Source organism: Pristiophorus japonicus, chromosome 7, assembly GCF_044704955.1.
Source record: "Pristiophorus japonicus isolate sPriJap1 chromosome 7, sPriJap1.hap1, whole genome shotgun sequence".
NCBI lineage: Eukaryota > Metazoa > Chordata > Chondrichthyes > Pristiophoridae > Pristiophorus > Pristiophorus japonicus.
Genome location: NC_091983.1, coordinates 26490366 through 26511166, shown reverse-complemented (window position 1 = coordinate 26511166; position 20801 = coordinate 26490366). Strand labels below are relative to the sequence as shown.

General features: G+C 48.0%; 1 protein-coding gene across 1 annotated transcript in view; it reads right to left on the bottom strand.

Moving 5' to 3' along the window:
* Positions 1-20801, bottom strand: part of LOC139266573 (KH domain-containing, RNA-binding, signal transduction-associated protein 2-like) — a 471278-nt gene that overhangs the window by 300072 nt on the left and 150405 nt on the right. The window contains exon 4 of the mRNA XM_070884167.1: positions 6821-6937. Coding sequence (XP_070740268.1) covers positions 6821-6937 — 117 coding nt within the window. The remainder of the gene's footprint in view (positions 1-6820; positions 6938-20801) is intronic.

Here is a 20801-nt window from a genome sequence, read left to right as displayed (position 1 = left end):
AACAAACAAAGTTAATAATCCTGTGGCAGGTAATATTGTTGTGGCAGGTACGAGAACTGTTCAGTACATGGCCTACAGGTTCGCTCCTTTCTTCCCCGTTCCCCTTCACTGCAAGCGGGAAACAGATGCAACCTTCAGCCTCCTGCTGAGCTTAGCGCTGGAAAGAGTGCGTTACACCACAAAATCAATGCTACGCTGACGTTAATTAGCAGGCTGCATCAGCAGGTTTCCGGCCGACTCGAATTTTTAGCCCGTACATATCATTTCCAAAAATCCAACTCACTATAAATTAACCCTTTCACCACTGCAGGAAGACAACAAAGCAGGAAATATTTGCTGCATGCGAGATTCAAAAATACAAGCTCAAAAAACTGCCGCAGAGTTTCATTTTTATCTATTTAGTCTTATTTTTGCATTCTCAAAATCACCAAATGATGTAACACATCAGATTCCCTCCAACAACAACAACTTGCACTCATATAGTGCCTCTAACGTAGTTAAACCATCCCAAGGTGCTTCACAGGAGCGTAATCAGATGCAAATTGGACAGCGAGCCACATTTGGAGATATTAGGGCCCGAGACCAAAAGCTTTGTCAAAGCGGTAGGTTTTAAGGAGGAGAGGGAGAGAGGCGGAGAGGTTTAGGGAGGGAATTCCAGAACTTTGGGGCTTAAACGGCTGTAGGCTCAGCCGCCAATAGTGGGTTGAAGGGAGTGATGGATGCACGAGGCCGCAGAGAGTTGTAGGGCTGGAGGCCGGAAGAGGCGGTGGTCCCCGATGGAGTGCACTCTACGCGGGAGTCCTCCCTCTATTTACTGAGGACTTGGCCTGGAGAGTGGTGCACGGAGCAGTCCCGTGCAATAAATTTTTAAGTCGGTTCACGGGCTCCCAGGCCGCCTGCAATTTCTGCAGTCTGGAGGAGTCCGTGTTCCATGTTTTTACAGAATGTGTGAGGTTGCAGCTCCTATTCCATTATTTGAAGGGGCTGCTCCTCAAATTCTGGTTACACTTCAGTCCCACACTCCTGATCTTTGGGCACCCTGTGCGGAGGGGAGCGGGTAGGTCCGAGAGCCTCCTCGTAGGACTGCTCCTGGGCACGGCCAAGGGGGCCATCAGCCGGTCCAGGCAGCGGGTGTTGAGGGGGTTGTTCAGCCTGACTGCCTGCCTCTCTTCCACGGTTACATCCGAGCCAGGATGTCCCTGGAGATGGAGCACGCGGTGTCCACCGGTACGCTTGCGGCCTTCCGCGAGAGGTGGGCGCCGAAGGGACTGGAGTTCATCATCACCTTTAGCAACCAAATTTTAATTTGATTACCTTTGTTTAAAGTTTAATTTGTTTAATTGCTGGTTTTAGTGCCCCCCCCCACTTTTAGCCAGGGGGCACTTGTATAATTTGCCTCTAGGTGCCCCCGGAAAAAAAAAAAGGGCACTAGAAAACTGTTTGGAGTGTCCCTCACCTGCCCCCCACTTGATTAATGTTTGTTTTGTTTGCAACGAAATAGTTGTCGGACTGGAGGAAGTTACAGAGCTAGGACGAGGCGAGGTAATTGAGGAATTGGAACATGAGAATGAAAAATTTAAAATTGAGTCAATGTAGGTCAGGGAGTGATGGGTAAACAGGGATTGGTGCGTTTAAATTGAGTTCAATTAATTGAGGCAATTCTTTGAGTCGATACAGCTGGCTGAGAAGCCCTCTCACCTCCAGCATTTACTGAAAAATCACGGGCAGGTAGCCCAGGCTTTTTCTGACGTGTGCTGAAGGTGAGTGTCTGGAGTGTCCCCCAGACCTGGGGGCACTTGATTTAACTGTTTATTTTGCCCCCCCCCCCCAAAAAGAGTTGTGCTCAAGGTGGTCCCCTCCGTGCCTTTCAGTTCTGCGTGGAGGGGTTTCCTGTACGGGCTGCTCCTGCACACTCTCAATCTTGCCATCCTTGTCTGCCGTCCGGACACGCCATATCGTACCATCTTGCCGTCCGGAGGAGGCGGGGGTCCCTGATGGAGTGCACTCTACGTGGGAGTCCTCCCACTATTTATCGGGAACTTGGCCTGGAGGGTGGTGCACGGAGCAGTCCCGTGCAAGAAATTTTTAAGCCGGTTCACGGGCTCCCAGGCCGCCTGCAATTTCTGCGGTCTGGAGGAGTCCGTGTTCCATGTTTTTATTGAATGTACGAGGTTGCAGCCCCTGTTCCACTATTTAAAGGGGCTGCTCCTGAAATACTGGCTGCACTTCAGTCCCACACTCCTGATCTTTGGGCACCCTGTGCGGAGGGGAGCGAGTAGGTCCGAGGGCCTCCTCGTAGGACTGCTCCTGGGCACGGCCAAGGGTGCCATCAGCCGGTCCAGGCAGAGGGCGGTCGAGGGGGTCATTCAGCCCGACTGCCTGCCTCTCTTCCGTGCATACATCCGGGCCAAGGTATCCTTGGAGATGGAGCACGCGGTGTCCACCGGTACGCTTGCGGCCTTCCGCGAGAGGTGGGCGCCGGAGGGACTGGAGTGCATCGTTACTCCCGGCAACCAAATTTTAATTTGATTTTATATGTTTTAAAGTTTAATTTGTTTTAATTGCTGGGTTTTAGTGTCCCCCTCCCTTTTTATAGGGGGCACTTGTAAAATATGGTTTTCGTGCCCAGAAAAAAAAAAACACAAAAAAAACTACAAAAAAATGCAAAAAAAAACTTTAAAAAAAAATGGGCCTGGAAAAATGTTTGAAGTGTCCCCCAGATCGGGGGGCACTTGATTTACTGTTTATTTGTCTCCTAAAAAGAGTTGTGCTGAAGGTGGTCCGTGCATACATCCGCGCCAGGGTGCCCTTGAAGATGGAGCACGCAGTGTCCACCGGTACGCTCGCGGGCTTCCACGAGAGGTGGGCGCCGGAGGGACTTTGTGTCCCCCTCCCCTTTTTATAGGGGAACTTGTGTGATATATCTGTGGTTTTACTGCCCTAAAAAAAAACTAAAAAAACAAAAAAAGGGCGCGTGAAAAGTGTTTGGAGTGTCCCCCAGATCGGGGGGGACGATTTAATGTTTATTTTGCTTCCCGAAGAGTTGTGCTGAAGGTGGTCCCCTCCGTGCCTTTCAGTTCTGCGCAGAGGGGTTTCCTGTACGGGCTGCTCCTGCACACTCTCAACCTTGCCATCCTCGTCTGCCGTCCAGACACGCCATGGCGCAACATTTTGCCGTCCGGAGGAGGTGGGGGTCCCCGATGGAGTGCACTCTACGCGGGAGTCCTCCCACTATTTATCGGGGACTTGGCCTGGAGGGTGGTGCACGGAGCAGTCCCGTGCAATAAATTTTTAAGCCGGTTCACGGGCTCCCAGGCCACCTGCAATTTCTGCAGTCTGGAGGAGTCCGTGTTCCATGTTTTTATGGAGTGTGAGAGGTTGCAGCCCCTGTTCCATCATTTAAAGGGGCTGCTCCTCAATTTCCCTGTTTGTACCAGAGTCTGTGAGAGACGAAGGGAACGGCAACAGGTAACGAGGAAACAACTTCTTTAAAACTGATCTCAACTCTAGGGGTAGATAATCTCACCACCCTCTTAGGAAGTTTTACCACTTTTATTCACCACCTTATTTGAGCTCCGTCTGAAATTAGTTTATTTTTTTGTATGTTTAACAACTTCTATCAAAGCTACAACGAGACTTGAAAGAATTTAAACATTTTTAATGAATGTTGCACAAAAAATGAGTGTTTTAAAACAGTTTTTTCCCCCTAAGTTTCGAATACGATTTTGGAAGAAACAGAAACAAAAATCAATTTTCCCCTCATTTAAACAAGTTTTAACCAGGTCTTAAAGTCCAAATGCTTTTAAAGAGGATCTGAAATACTTAAAATATTTTAAAATTGAAATTTCTTTATTTGATTTTGAACGATTAACTGAAGTGAGTAGCTTTATACAAACGTACAACCATGCTGCTGAGGTGGGGGAGGGTGTGTAGGAATTACATAGTATTTAAAAAATATCAAGACATTTAGGAAGAGAACCAAAAAAGGGGAAAAATACAAAGCATAACCGTGTAACTGAGTGACGTTTATGAAGTGTTAATGCATTGTTATATAATTCTTTTATATCCCAGTCATTTCTAGTGAGTCATTTTTTATTAAATAGAGTTTGTATATGGCAAACTAAAAGCTTTTAATTAAATCTACTAGAAACAAACTTGCTGAATGGGCACATAAATGACAGCGGGTTTTCAATAATAGATTTGTGTCAGGTGGTGCATTTTGCGGGGGAGGAAGAAGGAAGCTACCTACTCCTTGGGAAATACGAGTCTAAATGGAGTAGAGTTGCAAAGGGGTCGAGGGGTACAGATTCACAAATCATTAGAAGTAGCAACACCGGTTTAAAAAAAGCCATAAAAGCACTGGTGTTCATTTCTAGAGGAATAGAATTCAAAAGCAGAGGAGTTATGTTCAACTTGTATAGAACCTTGTTTGATTGTGTCATGATTGAGCCGGTGGGGTAGAAATATGGCAGTACTGTATCTCTGCTTTTAAGTGGGTGCTGAAGTTGTTGTTGTGTTTTAAAATTTGCTCACAGAAGAAAAGGTCACGCTCAAAGGAGTTTGTGGCCCGCTCAGTACAAAACAAGATTAGGGGAAACATTGCTCCTGCTCCTATTTCTTAGGTTCTTATTTCACACCACTTTGCCTGTTTAAGCAGGCTCCCGTCTTTCGTAGGTTTGGCGTCTCACCCAAAAGGCAGCATCTCCGACAGTACAGCACTCACACTGGGAGTATTAGCCTAAATTACGTGCGCAAGTCTCTGGAGTGGGACTTGAACCCACTGTAATGTAGGCGCCTGTGAGTATGCTCACAGGCTTGTAGAGCTGTTGCATTGTGAGTGGCTTAGCCAGTCACGTGATGTTCACAAGACTCAATAAAACCCCAGTCAGTTGAGTCCAGGTCATCCACGATGAGTTATGGAGTTGTGAGCCTAGTGGATGAACTGGTAATGTGTAGTGTGTTTGTTAAACCTTTGTTAATAAACCAACTAGTTCTTAATAGCAATGAGCTGCTATGAATCCTTAATCACTAAGAATCCATGAAGGAAATACCTTACACCCACAGCCTTCTGACTCACTACTGATCCACGGGTGACACAGATAGGGTGGCATGTTAAACCATTAGAATAAAGCTTGTTTTCTCTGGCAATGTCATGCGATTACATACAGCTTTTAACTTACTCCCCTGTTGCACATTACTCTGTATGAAATTCTAACCATTCACGAACATTATAAACTTTGTGAAAGTATTTTTGTTTCTCAGAATTGTTCCACAATATTAGCACAGTGTCAAATGGGATCCATGGAAAAAGGTTAGAAGGATGTGTCCATGATTCGGAGCTCCCAGCAGGGAGCAGTGTTCAGAGGGAGCTTAGCTCGGGAGATCACAGCCCGTGAGTTCCTGAGCTGCAGTCGGTGCCAAAGGCACTTCTCACTGGGAACACTAGGTTGCTGAGTCACTTCTTATACTCTGCTGTGAAATAAATGCTTAGTTTTAACCAGAACCTAATTTCTGACGTCATACAGACACATTCCAGTGGTACAGAATCATGATAAATGACACTGTTGAATTTCGATTATTAAACCAAACCGAGTCACTTTAGAAAATGTTCTTAAACGGCATTAAATAAATGTGTGACGGCACTACTTTGGTATCCGAGTCATTTTTGACTTTCTAGCTACTCAATTTCAGAGTAGTGAGGTTATCAGAATAAAACTTCTATTAACATAAGAACATAAGAAATAGGAGCAGGAGTAGGCCATACGGCCCCTCAAGCCTGCTCCGCCATTTAATACGATCATGGCTGATCCGATCATGAACTCGGGTCCACTTCCCTGCCCGCTCCCCGTAACACCTTATTCCCCTATCGTTTAAGAAAATGTCTATTTCTGTTTTAAATTTATTCAATGTCCCAGCTTCCACAGCTCTCTGAGGCAGTGAATTCCACTGATTTACAACGCTCAGAGAAGAAATTTCTCCTCATCTCTGTTTTAAATGGGCTTATTCTAAGATTATGTCTTCTAGTTCTAGTCTCCCCCATCAGTGGAAACATCCTCTCTGCATCCACCTTGTCAAGCCCCCTCATAATCTTATACGTTTTGATAAGATCATCTCTCATTCTTCTGAATTTCAATGAGTAGAGGCTCAACCTACTCAACCTTTCCTCATTAGTCAACCTCCTCATCTCCGGAATCAACCTATTGAACCTTCTCTGAACTGCCTCCAAAGCAAGTATATCCTTTCTTAAATATGGAAACCAAAACTGGAAGCAGTATTCTAGGTGTGGCCTCACCAATACCCTGTACAACTGCAGCAAGACTTCCCTGCTTTTATACTCCATCTCCTTTGCAATAAAGGCCAAGATTCCATTGGCTTTCCTGATCACTTGCTGTACCTGCATTCTAACCTTTTGTGTTTCATGCACAAGTACTCCCAGGTCCTACTGTACTGCAGCACTTTGCAATCTTTCCCCATTTAAATAATAACTTGCTCTTTGATTTTTTTCTGCCAAAGTACACTTTCCAACATTATATTTCATCTGCCAGATTTTTGCCCACTCACTTAGCCTGTCTATGTCCTTTTGCAGATTTTTTGTGTCCTCCTCACACATTGCTTTTCCTCCCATCTTTGTATCGTCAGTAAACTTGGCTATGTTACACAATATAGAATATTTCCCCTGGATAATACAATAGTTTTTCCTGCGTGCTCCTAATTGAACCAAAGAAAACCTTAAAATGATAGAAAATCGGTGTATTTTGGAAACTGACACTCAATTTTACAAACATCCATCACTATTAGTTACTATCCTAGTTGTCCTTACCTTGGCTTTGTCTCTCATTGATCCTTTGCCCAAGATCGACATTTTTGCACCCGTTTCCTCTTGTAACCTCTTGAGTGAGTTTCCGCGTGGTCCGAGCAATTTTCCCACAAAGTTGAACTAAGAAGAGAAAAAGTCTGGTTTTAAAAAGTCTGTTTCACACATAGAAATGTCGTCACTTCAATTACAATCTGGCTGGGTGCTGTCCCATTACAATCTGGCTGGGTGCTGTCCCATTACAATCTGGCTGGGTGCTGTCCCATTACAATCTGGCTGGGTACTGTCCCATTACAATCTGGCTGGGTATGTCCCATTACAATCTGGCTGGGTACTGTCCCATTACAATCTGGCTGGGTACTGTCCCATTACAATCTGGCTGGGTACAGACCCATTACAATCTGGCTGGGTACTGTCCCGTTACAATCTGGCTGGGTGCGGTCACATTACAATCTGGCTGAGTAATAAGAAGATAAGAAATAGGAGCAGGAGTAGGCCATACAGCCTCTCAAGCCTGCTCCGCCATTGAATACGATCATGGACTCAGGTCCACTTCCCTGTCCGCTCCCCATAACCCCTTAATCTCTTATCGGTTAAGAAACTGTCTATCTGTCTTAAATTTATTCAATGATCCAGCTTCCACAGCTCTCTGACTTGGGAGCTTGTGTGAAAAATTGGCTGCTGCGTTTCCCACAATACAACAGTGACTACACTCCAAAAGTACTTCATTGGCTGTAAAGCGCTTTGAGACGTCCGGCGGTCGTGAAAGGTGCTATATAAATCCAAGTTTTTCTTTCTTTCTTCAGCAGGGCTGTACGTGTATTAGCCGAATGACATCTTTTGAATTGCTAGCTTTCGACGGGCTATGTCAGCTATTTTGAAACAGTCAATCAGCTTTTCCGAATTTCATGGATTGGCATATGTGGGTCAGTTAAAAGGAAATTGGATAACTATTTGAAAAGGAAGAGTATAAACCAATGGACACGATGGGCCGAATGGCCTCCTTCTGTGCTGTAAATTCCGATGATTCTATGAAGTGGGATTAGAGTGCAGAGCTCCGATTGTTGAGCCAGGGTCTGTACAGGTGTGATAGAAATGACAGCACAGAAGGATCCTATGATCGAGCGAACAGCATGCCTAAAGATCTGGAACACGGTGAAGTGGGGAAATTGAACTCACATCTGTGAGGAGCAGATCGATGTTTCCACGCACTCCACTCTCAAACCAGTCTTTCTGTCTCTGAGTTCAGCTCATCCGTTGTCAGGAATAATTTGAGGATCTGACAGGTTAAGAGTATTATTGATGGACCAGAAATGGTTTGAGTAGTGCTGTAGGCAGAAAATAAACCATCGCAAACCAACTCTTAAAATAGTCCCCACACACAGCATAAGATTGCAACAACGGGTTCAATTGAATCAATTCTGCACATCCGCTGTGCTGCCGCAGGAAAGATTGTTTTACTGAATAGAAAGATAAGTTGGTCTTCGCTTTTTAATCCAGTAATGCAACTGGAGTATTATTTTAGCTGTCTGTACCTGTCAGTTTAAGCATTTCTTTAACACAATGTTGGACGGATACTGCTGGAGCATGACATCTCGTGGCATGCCCCATTCGTTGGACTTCATCCTGCTGCTGTTCGCTGAAATATTCCTGCGTTTGTAGCGTGAGCTGATAATGGCGCGGCAAGAACAACGGGGCGTCTGGGACCTCAGTGGAAGGGTCAGGGTGGGGGGGGGGGAAGGATTTTATGGTGGCACCTTGTTGTAGTGTTAAGTGGGCCTGTAGATACATCCGAAATGGCTTAACTTAAACAAAAATATGTTGGCCACTTTCCCATTAGAACAGATTACTGGCAGTAAATCAATCAATTGCTTTTGGGAAGTCAACATTAAAAATTTTAAATCCCCCTCAAGGCCCTTAGCAGTGCTGGACACCAGAAACGAACAGGTGTCCTTTACATCTAGCGTTGCTAGAACCCAACTAATAGGAAATATATTGCATGATATATTTCCCTCATTAGCATGACATTATAACATGTCTGCCCATACGTTCAAGAAATTTTGACAGATGAAATAAGCAACAGACTGTGTTATGTATGCAGCCCTATGTAACCAGCCACCAGTATCTGTTGGAGTCCCAAGGGATCCCAGCATCCCTTGGGAGCACTGTATATAAGCAGGACTCCCATGCTGGAGAAGTGCAATAAACTACCACTACTAGAAGATGGCCCCACACTGTTCGGCAGAAGCTAGCTGGGAAAAATCCAATGGAACTGGGATGTCATCCGAGCGCTTTCGTCCGTCGACGATGCCTCATGTGCCCAAGTTTTGAGCAAGTTTCCGTTGTTGTTTGTGCCAGGCATCGGAAGTTTCTCCGGGGCGAAGGTGCAGATCCACGATTCCCGGTACACGACCCATCCATCACAAAGCACGGGCGGTGCCATGTATGACATGAGAGAAAGTAGAGATCGAGCTAGACAGGCTGCAACGAGAGGGTCTCATTGCTATGGTGGAGTTCAACGAGTGGGCCAGTCTGATTGTTCCAGTTCTCAAGGGCTATGGCACAGTCAGAATTTGCGGGGACTATAAAGTAACGATTAACCGTTTTTCGCTGCAGGACCAGTGCCCGCTACCCAAGGCAGACGATCTATTTGCGACGTTGGCAGGAGGGAAGACGTTCACCAAGTTGGACCTGACCTCGGCCTACATGACGCAGGAGCTGGTGGAATCTTTGAAAGGCCTCACCTGCATCAACACGCACAAAGGTCTGTTCATCTACAATAGATGCCCGTTTGGGATTCGATTGGCCATGGCTATTTTTCAAAGGAACTTGGAGAGTCTGCTAAAGTCGGTTCCGCACACCGTGGTTTTCCAGGACGACATACTGGTCTCAGGTCGGGACACCATCGAATACTTGCAGAACCTGGAAGAAGTTCTAAGTTGGCTAGATCGTGTGGGACTCGGGTTGAAACGCTCGAAGTGTGTTTTCCTATCGCCAGAGGTCGAGTTCTTAGGGAGAAGAATCACGGCAGATGGCACTAGACCCACCAACGCCAAGACGGAGGCCATCAAGAACGCGCCGAGACCACAGAACGTGATGGAGCTGCGGTCATTCCTGGGACTCAATTATTTTGGTAATTTCCTACCCGGGTCAAGCACCTTGCTAAAACCTCTACACGTGTTGCTGCGCAAGGGAGTTGACTGGGTATGGGGGAAATCACAAGAGACAGCTTTTGAAAGAGCCCGAAATCTGTTATGTTCCAACAAACTGCTTGTCCTGTATGATCCTTGTAAACGTTTAGTGCTAGCTTGCGACGCGTCTTCGTACGGGGTCGGGTGTGTATTACAACAAGCAAACGAATCGGGAACATTGCAACCGGTCGCTTATGTGTCCAGGAGTTTGTCCAAGGCCGAAAGAGCTACACAGCATGATTGAAAAAGAAGCTCTGACATGTGTTTACGGGGTGAAAAAAATGCATCAGTATCTGTTTGGGCTTAAGTTCGAGTTTAGAAACTGACCATAAGCCGCTCATATCGCTATTCTCAGCGAGCAAAGGTGTAAATACCAATGCCTCTGCTCGCATCCAAAGATGGGCGCTCACGCTGTCTGCATATAACGATGTAATTCGTCACAGGCCAGAAGCAGAAAAAGGCACTGATGCTCTCAGTCGACTACCATTGCCCACCACCGGGGTGGAAATGGCACAGTCTGTAGACTTGCTCTTGGTGATGGATGCATTTGAAAATGAAAAGTCACCTGCTACGGCCTGCCAGATCAGGACCTGGACCAGCCAGGATCCTTTACTGTCCCTTTATATAAAAAAAAAACTGTCCTCCATGGAAGCTGGTCCAGCGTCCCAGCGGAGAGGCATAAAGAGATCAAGCCATTCCAGCGGCGTAAAAATGAAATGTCCATACAGGCGGCTGTGGGGTAATCGTGTGGTTTTGCCCAAGAAAGGCAGGGAAACGTTCATACGTGACCTACACAGTACCCACCCAGGCATAGTAATTATGAAAACTAGATCCTATGTGTGGTGGTCCGGCATCGACTCAAATTTGGAGTCTTGCGTGTGCCAATGCAACACTTTCTCTCAACTAAGCAATGCACCCAGGGAGGCACCGCTAAATTTGTGGTCATGGCCCTCCAAACCGTGGTCTAGGATCCACGTTGACTTCGCCGGCCAGTTTCTTGACAAAATGTTCTTGGTTGTTGTGGATGCTTATTCAAAGCGGATTGTGTCATGTATCTCACATTATTATATATAACGATATCCTAACATGCTATACATGACTGTAATAAGATATGACCTGTAACCACCAACATACCTTAACACTAGGGGTGCACTTGCAAGAGACAGGTATATAAGGTCAGGTCTCGGGCAAGTGCAGCATGCCAGAGCTGTGAAATAAAGGTGCAGGTCCAGAGTGACCTTGACTTCATTACATGTCTCGTGTGAATCTGTACTGAGGGGACAGGGCTTTACAGTGGCGACGGGTTACGGAATTACAGAATCCACAGAATGGCGAACAACGGATCAGATGAAAAGTACAATTGGGAGGACTTTATAGAAAGGCTCCAGCAAAGCTTGATAACCAAAGACTGGTTAGGCGACGATAAGGCAGACAAGAGAAGAGCCCATAGAGCTGTGGCTCGAAAACATATGCTTTAATGATCTGTTAGCACCCGAGAAACCAGCAAGCAAGTCATTTGAAGAATTGAGCACACTGGTAAGAGACCACCTGAAGCCAGCGAGCAGCCTACACATGGCCAGACACAGGTTCTACAACTACAGATGCTGTGGGCCACAGCATACCCGACTTTGTGGCGGAACTTCGGAGGTTGGCTACTTTTATGTGATTTCTCCAATGAACTGAGGAGAGAAATGCTGAGAGACTTTTTCATTGAAGGAATAGGCCATGCAGGCATATTCCGAAAGCTTATAGAGACCAAGAACCTGACCTTAGAGGCAGCAGCACTGGTTGCACAGACATTCTTGGTCGGGGAAGAATAAAAGGGGTTTATTTACAATGCAGGGACGACAACTAACGAAATAATGGAACAAGGAGTTCACAGCATTAGACAAGCTGCTAGCCCCACACACAGACAAAACCGGGAGAACAGGTTCTCGACAGCAGGCAGAAGCCATCAAGGGCCACAGGAACAGCCGTTCACACCTCATCAACCCACAATGCGAGCAATCAACTCTCGAGCTTCTCTCAGTTTGTAGATCAGCCAGATGCAGCTCATTCTTTGGGAACACTTTAAACAAAAGAAAAGGTCTGTGCTGGAGGTGTGGGGGTGGGCACTCGTCAAGGGGATGTCGATTTCAGCAGGCTGTTTGCAGAAATTGTGAATATACAGGGCATTTGGCCCGCATGTGCAAAAAAAGGCAGCTCGGCTGGTATACGAATCGGATGGGTCGGAAAGCGGACCAGAAGACGGTGGGGACAGTACCCGGGACACCGATGTACAGCGGGTCAACACGATCAATGGCCGCTGCTCCTACAACAGGATGCTTCCTATAATGATGAGGGTCCTACTCAACGGGATATCTGTCAACATGCAGCTGGATACGGGAGCGAGTTAATCTCTCATGGGCGCTCAACAATTTGAACAACTGTGGCCGCATAAAAGAGACAGACCAAAACTCGCAATGGTCGACATCACACTAAGGACCTATACCAAAGAAATCGTACCAGTCCGCAGCAGCGCCATGCTCTCTGTCACACACAAAGGGACAGTGAATCCCCTGTGGATTGTCCCCGGAGACCCCTCAGCACTGCTGGGGAGAAGCTGGCTGACAAAACTAAACTGGAAATGGGATGATGTCCATGCCATGTCATTAGAGGAACGGACCTCCTGCTCAACAGTTAGAAAGCGATTTGAACATTCCTATATGATGAGGGAAAATATTGAACACGAACTAGACAGCCTTCTGCGGGAAGGCATTATAATCACCTGTGGAATTTAGCGACTGGGCAAGTTCCATCGTCCCAGTCATGAAGCCTGATGGATCCGTACGAATCTGTGGGGACTACAAATCCACCATAAACAGAGTCTCCCTACAGGACCAGTACCCGCTGCCCAGAGCAGAGGACTTATTTGCCACATTGGCTGGAGGTAAACTTTTCTCAAAATTAGACCTCACATCTGCGTATACGACGCAAGAATTGACCGAGGAATCCAAGCTACTCACCACCATCAACACAAATCGAGGCCTTTTCATGTACAATCGATGCCCATTCGCCATCAGGTCGGCAGCTGCCATATTCCAGCGCAACATGGAGAGTCTGCTCAAGTCCATCCCGGGGACGGTTGTATTTCAAGACGACATACTTATCACGGGCAGGGACACCAACTCCCATCTCCGTAATTCGGAGGAAGTACTAAAGCGGTTGGATCGGGTAGGACTATGAGTCAAGAAATCTAAGTGCCTATTTCTCGCACCCGAGGTTGAATTTTTGGGCAGAAGGATTGCCGCTGATGGAATCCGCCAAGAGAGTCCAAAACAGAAGCAATTCGCCTGGCACCCAGGCCCCGGAATGTCTCAGAACTGCGCGCCTTTCTCGGGCTACTCAATTACTTTGGGAACTTTATGCAGAACTTAAGCGCACTGCTGGAGCCTCCACGTGCTACTCAGGAAGGGGTGCGATTGGTTTTGGGGGACGCCCAGGAACGCGCCTTCAATAAGGCACGCAACCTTCTGTGTTCCAACAGTGTTTTGACTTTCTTTGACCCAGGTAAAAAGCTAGTTCTCACATGCGATGCGTCAGCGTATGGGGTCGGGTGCGTTTTGCAACATGTCAATAGTGCGGGCAAATTACAACCCATAACTTATGCCTCCAGGTCACTTTCGCGGGCGGAGCATGGGTACGGAATGGTAGAGAAGGAAGCGCTCGCGTGCATGTACGGTGTCAAAAAGGTGCACCAATACCTTTTTCGGGGCCAAGTTCGCGTTAGAAACCGACCACAAGCCCCTCACGTCCCTCCTATCCGAGAGCAAGGCAATAAACGTCAACGCCTCGGCGCGAATTCAACGGTGGGCACTCATGCTGGCGACCTACGACTACACAATAAGGCACAGACAACTGTGCCGACGCGCTCAGCAGGCTACCCCTGGCGACCACGGAAGGGTCTGACGAACAGGACTTAGATAATCATGGCAATCAATGCCTTTGAGTCCACAGGTTTGCCAAATCAGAGCCTGGACGGCCAGCGACCCCACGTTATCCTTAGTAAAAAGATGTCTCCTAACCGGTTACGGGGCAGAGGCTCGCGATGCCTGCCCCGAGGAATTAAAATCCTTTCACAGGCGCATGCATGAGCTATCACTACAAGCAGACTGCCTGATGTGGGGCAGCCGAGTAGTCATGCCTGTGCGAGGCAGAGAGGCATTTGTCCGGGTACTCCACCGCAAGCACCCAGGGATCGTTCTCATGAAGGCCATAGCCAGATCCCACGTCTGGTGGCCTGGTATTGACGCAGACTTGGAGTTCTGCGTCCGAAGGTGCACCATTTGTGCCCAAATCAGCAATGCCCCCAGGGAGGCTCCACTGAGCCCCTGGCCTACCAAACTGTAATCGCAGGTGCATGTAGACTATGCGGGCCCATTCATGTACAAAATGTTCCTCGTAATTGTAGATGCATTTTCAAAGTGGATCGAATGCACCATTTTAAACTCGAACACAACCTCCACCACTGTGGAGAGCCTCACAACCATGTTTGCAACGCACGGAATCCCTGACATATTGGTCAGTGACAATGGTCCGTGCTTCACCAGCGCAGAATTCCAAGACTTTATAATTGACCACGGCATAAATCACGTCAAGATGGCACCATTCAAGCCGGCCTCCAATGGCCAGGCGGAGAGAGCAGTGCAAATCACTAAACAAGGCATGCTTAAAATCCAAGGTCCCATGCTGCAGGGTCAACTGTCGCGACTGCTGCTGCCATACAGATCTCGTCTGCACTCCTGACTGGGATCCCCCCCGCGCAACTGTTGATGAAAAGGACTTTAAAAACAAGGCTCTCATTAATCCTCCCAGACATGCACAAAATCGTTGAGGCAAAGCTGACTGAGTACCATGACAGAAATTCGAGGGGGAGATGGAATGAGATAAGGGACAAAGTGTTTGTACTAAACTATGGCAGGGGTCCTAAATGGCTTGCAGGGACAGTAACGGGCAAGGAAGGAAACCGGCTACTTGTAGTACAAATGGACAATCGCAAAACCTGCCGGAGGCATGTAGACCAAGTCAAAAGCAGATTTACCAACAACACTGCGGAACCAGAGGCAGACTACAATGTAGAACTCGCACCACACCTGGTGGACAGACAGAGGGAACAACCCGAGGAAAGGGCAATTCTAACAGACAGCCCAGGCGAGTCAACAATCACACCAATCGAAACATACAGCCCAGGCGAGATACCAGCAACCACACCCAAAGAAAAACAGACACCAAGGCAAACAACTGAACCACAACTCAGACGCTCCACGCGAGAGCATAGACCACCTGAGACACTGAACCTATAAAGACAATAAGACCTTGGGGGAGGGTGATGTCATGTATCTTGCATTATTATATATAACTGTATCCTAACATGCTATATATGACTGTAATAAGATCTGACCTGTAACCACCAGCATAACTTACCACCAGGGATGCACTTGCAAGAGACAGGTATATAAGGACAGGTCTCCGGCAAGTGCAGCATTCCAGAGCTGTGAAATAAAGGTGCAGGTCCACAGTGACCTTGATTTCACTACATGCCTCATGTGAACCTGTACTGAAGGGACAGGAGTTTACAAATTGAGTGTGTAATAATGTCTGTAAGCATGTCCACTGCCACCATCGAAAACCTACGAGCCATGTTTACCACGCACGGCCTGTCTGATGTCCTTGTCAGCGACAACCGGCCATGCTTCACCAGTGCTGAATTCAAAGAATTAATGACCCACAATGGGATCAAGCACGTCACATCTGCCCCATTCAAGCCCGCATCCAACGGCCAGGCAGAACGGGCAGTCCAACCATTACGCAAAGCTTGAAACGCGTGTCGGAAGGCTCCCTACAGACCTGCCTGTCCCGAGTCCTGTTCAGCTACTGCACCAGACCCCACTTGCTCACCAGGGTTCCCCCAGCCGAGTTGTTCATGAAAAGGACACTCAAAACACGGCTCTCTCTCATCCACCCTGATCTCCATGATCACGTAGAGGGCAGGCGGCATCAACAAAACATGTTCCATGATCGCGCAAATTTGTCACGTGATATTGAAGTCAATGACCCTGTATTTGTACTCAACTATGGACATTGTCCCAAATGGCTTGCTGGCACTTTCATAGCCAAAGGGAGTAAGGTGTTTCAGGTCAAACTCGCAAATGGACTAACTTGCAGAAAGCATTTGGACCAAACCAAACTGCGATTCACAGACAGCTACAAGCAATCTGAAGAAGACACCACCAACCCTCTGACGCACACACAAGTGGCAGCCGACATCACGGTTGACCACGAAGCTGAACTCATCATCCCCAGCAGCCCAGCAAGACCAACTACGCAGCAGCCCAGCGAAGAACCAACCAACTCACCTGCACCTGCATTTGTACCAAGACGATTGACTAGGGAGCGAAAAGCCCCAGATCGTCTCGCCCTGTAAATAAGTGAACTATTGACTTTGGGAGGGAGTGATGTTATGTATGCAGCCCTATGTAACCAACATTCTACTGCCACCAGAGGGTGCATCTGTTGGAGTTCCAAGGGATTCCAGCATCCCTTGGGAGCACTGTATATAAGCAGGCCTCCCATGCTGTACCAGTATTCTGGAGTTAGAATAGAGACATTAAGGTCACACTTACTCATGTCTACAGTACTCAATCACATTACTTTATTCGCAACATAACAGACTGTATCATGAAACCTTTTTGTCACTCCTAGTAATCTTGAGCTCATCCAAACCTCTGCTGCCCGTATCCTAACTCGCTCCAAGTCCCATTCACCCATCGCCCCTATTGTGTTCCTAACACCGATGAGACTGCACACGGGGAGGTTAAAGTGGCAGTGACCTCAGTCTTTAATAAGACACTCCAGAGTGAGGAACAGGCCTTAGGGGCCGGCTTATAGTCAGTGCTCCCAAGGGATGCTGGGATCCCTTGGGACTTCAGGGGATGAGCTCCCTGGTGGCGGAACATGGGAGTGCATGCTTTACAGATACACATCACTCACCCCACCCCACCCGCCCCAAAGTCAAAGTGAAAACTATTTACAAGGTGAGGCGGTCAGGAGCCTTTCTTTCCCTGATGGACCGCCTCGGTACAAATGTCTGTTCTGGTGTGTTGGCTGTGCCCTCGCTGGGCTGGCGTGTTGTTGGCCCTGCAGGGCTGCTGGGTGAGCCTGGCCTTGCTGGGCTGTTGGGCGTGATGGGTTTGATTTCCTGGTCCGGCGTGGTGTCGATCCTTTGGGTGTGTGTTGTGGGCTCGAAAAAGGTGGTGTCTGCTGTGGGTTGTTCAGGGCAGTCTGTAAACCGCAGCCTCGTTTGGTCCAGGTGCTTTCTGCAAATCTGTGCATTATCTAGTTTGACTACAAACACCCTACTCCCTTCTTTAGCTATCACCGTGCCCTCGATTCTTTTGGGACCATGTCCATAGTTTAGCACATACACAGGGTCATTCAGATCAATTTCCCGTGACACAGTGGCACGACCATCGTTTACATTTTGTTGCTGCCGCCTGCTCTCTACCTGATCATGCAGGTTGGGGTGCACCAGCTAGAGTCTGGTTTTAAGTGTCCTTTTCATGAGTAGCTCAGCCAGGGGCACCCCTGAGAGCGAGTGGGGTCTCGTGCGGTAGCTGAGCAGTACTCGGGACAGGTGGGTTTGGAGTGAGCCTTCTGTGACTCGTTTAAGGCACTGTTTGATGGTTTGTACTGCCCGCTCTGCCTGCCCATTGGAGGCTGGTTTAAACGGGGCCGAGGTGTTATGTTTGATCCCATTGCAGTCATGAATTCTTTAAATTCGGCACTGGTGAAACATGGCCCGTTGTCACTGACCAGTATGTCAGGCAGGCTGTGGGTGGCAAACATGGCCCTCAGGCTTTCAATGGTGGCGGTGGCGGTGCTTCCCGACATTATTTCACATTCAATCCATTTTGAAAAAGCATCCACCACCACCAGGAACATTTTACCATGAAACGGGTCTGCATAGTCGACATGGATCCTCGATCATGGTCTGGAGGGCCAGGATCACAAACTTAGTGGTGCCTCTCTGGGCGCGTTGCTCATCTGAGCACATATGCTGCATTGCCGTACACAGGACTCTAAGTCAGAGTCGATACCGGGTCACCACACGTGGGATCTGGCTATCGCTTTCATCATTACTGTGCGCTGTCTAGATCCGAGATGAACGTCTCCCTGCCCTTTTTTTGGTAGCACTACGCGGTTACCCCACAACAGGCAGTCTGCCTGAAGGGACAGCTCGTTCTTTCGCCGCTGGAACGGCTTGATTGGCTCTTGCATTTCAACGTGGATGCTGGCCCAGCTCCCATGCAGTACACAATTTTTTACTAGGGACAGCAGAGGATCTTGGCTGGTCCAAGTCCGAATCTGGCGGGCCGTGACAGGTGATTTATCATTTTCAAACGCTTCCATGACCACCAACAAGTCTGCGGGCTGCGCCACCATCAACAAGTTTGCAGGCTGCGCCATTTCCACCCCCGTGGTGGGCAATGGTAGCCGACAGAGTTCTCGGTGCCTAGCCTGTGGCGGATGGTATAGTTATACGTTGATAGCGCGAGTGCCCACCTTTTGTATGCGGGCTGAGGCATTAGTACTTCTTCCCTTGTTTTCAGCGAACATGGATGTGAGGGGCTTGTGATCGGTTTCCAGCTCAAATTTGAGGCCAAACAGGTACTGATGCATTTTCTTTATCCCGAACACACACGCTAATGCCTCTTTCTCAATCATGCTGTAGGCCCTCTCAGCCTTAGACAAGCTCCTGGAAACATAGGCGACAGGTTGCAACTTCCCCGCAACGTTAACTTGTTGTAATACATACCTGACTCCATACGACGATGCGTCACATGCTAGCACATGTCTTTTACACGGGTTATACAATACAAACAGCTTGATGGAGCATAAAATGTTTCTGGCTTTCTCAAAAGCAATTACTTGTTTTTTTTTGCCATACCCAGTTCTCACCTTTGCGCAATAACATATGTAGGGGCTCTAAAAGGGTGCTTAACCCCGATAGGAAGTTACCAAAATAGTTGAGTCCCAGGAACGACCGCAGCTCCATGACGTTCTGTGGCCTGGGCACGTTCCTGATAGCCTTTGTCTTGGCGTCTGTGGGCTGAATGCCGTCCGCTGCGATCTTTCTCCCCAAAAACTCCCCTTTTGTTGCCATGAAGACGCATTTTGACCTCTTCACCCGCAGCCCTACATGATCCAGTCGCTGGAGGACCTCCTCCAGGTTTTGTAGGTGCTAGGCGGTGTCTCGACCCGTGACCAATATGTCGTCCTGAAAGACCTTGTGTGTGGTACCGACTTGAGTAGGCTCTCCATGTTTCTCTGGAAGATCGTTGCAGCCGACCGAATTGCAAACGGGCATCTGTTGTAGATGAACACTCCCTTGTGCGTATTGATGCAGGTGAGGCCCTTCGAAGACTCCTTCTGCGTCATGTAGGCCGAAGTCAGGTCAAGCTTTGTGAACGTCTTGCCTCCTGCCAGCATCGCAAATAGGTCATCAGCCTTAGGTAGCAGGTATGGGTCCTGTAGCGAGAAATGATTAATAGTTACTTTATAATCACCGCAAATCCTGATCGTGCCATCACTTTTGAGTACTGGAACAATCGGGCTGGCCCACTCACTGAATTCCACTGGGGAGATGATGCCCTCGTGTTGCAGCCTGTCCAGCTCGATTTCCACACACTCCCTCATCATGTGAGGTACCGCTTGCGCCTTGTGGTGAATGGGTCGTGCCTCTGGGACCAAGTGGATCCGCACCTTCGCCCCGGAAAAGTTTCCAATGCCTGGCTCAAAAAGGGAAGGAAATTTGTTCAGAACCTGGGTACATGAGGCCTCATCGACATGTGATAGCGCTCGGGTATCATCCCAGTTCCAGCGGATTTTGCCCAGCCAGCTCCTTCCAAGCAGTGTGGGGCCATTGCCCGGGACAATCCAGAGTGGCAGTTCGTGAACCGTGCCCTCGTAGGTGACCTTGACCATGGTGCTGCCCAGGACAGTGATAAGCTCTTTGGTGTACGTTCTCCTCAGTTTCGTGTGGATGGGGCTCGGCTGGTCGGAATGCCTTGTTGCACCACAGACTCTCAAACATCTTTTTACTCATGATGGATTGACTAGCGCCAGTGTCCAGTTCCATGGCTACGGGTAAGCCATTCAATTTTACGTTGAGCATTATAGGTGGGCATTTGATTGAAAATGTGTGCACCCTGTGTACTCTGCCATCCCCCATGCTACCATGAACCCTCATGGAATGCCAACAAATAAAGCAAAGGGATGTAAAAGTTAATTCCGTTTGTCTTTATTTTTTAAACAGCGGTGCGGTTGGCGTGTCCCTCATTTGCAGACAGATTGATATGGGGTGCAGGATTCTTCATGATTTGATGGCCTGAGCTTTGAACGGAAGTGCCACTGTCTCAGCTCAGTGAGAGATACGAGATGAAATAACTGAATAGAAATAGAAGAAAAAAAGTGCACAGGCATGCACACCTACGCACGCGCACATTTGCTGAATTTGCTAAAACATTGACCAGGTGCTAAAGACAGGGGAACAAAATTGACTGTACTCTGTTTGGCATGGTTTATAAAAAGGGGAAGGTGTGGATATGAACATAAGAAATAGGAGCAGGAGTAGGCCACCTGTCCCCTTGAGCCTGCTCCACCATTTAATAAGATCATGGCTGATCTGATCTTGGGCTCAGCTCCACTTCCCCGCCCGCTCCCCATAATCCTTCACTCACTTATCATTCAAAAATCTG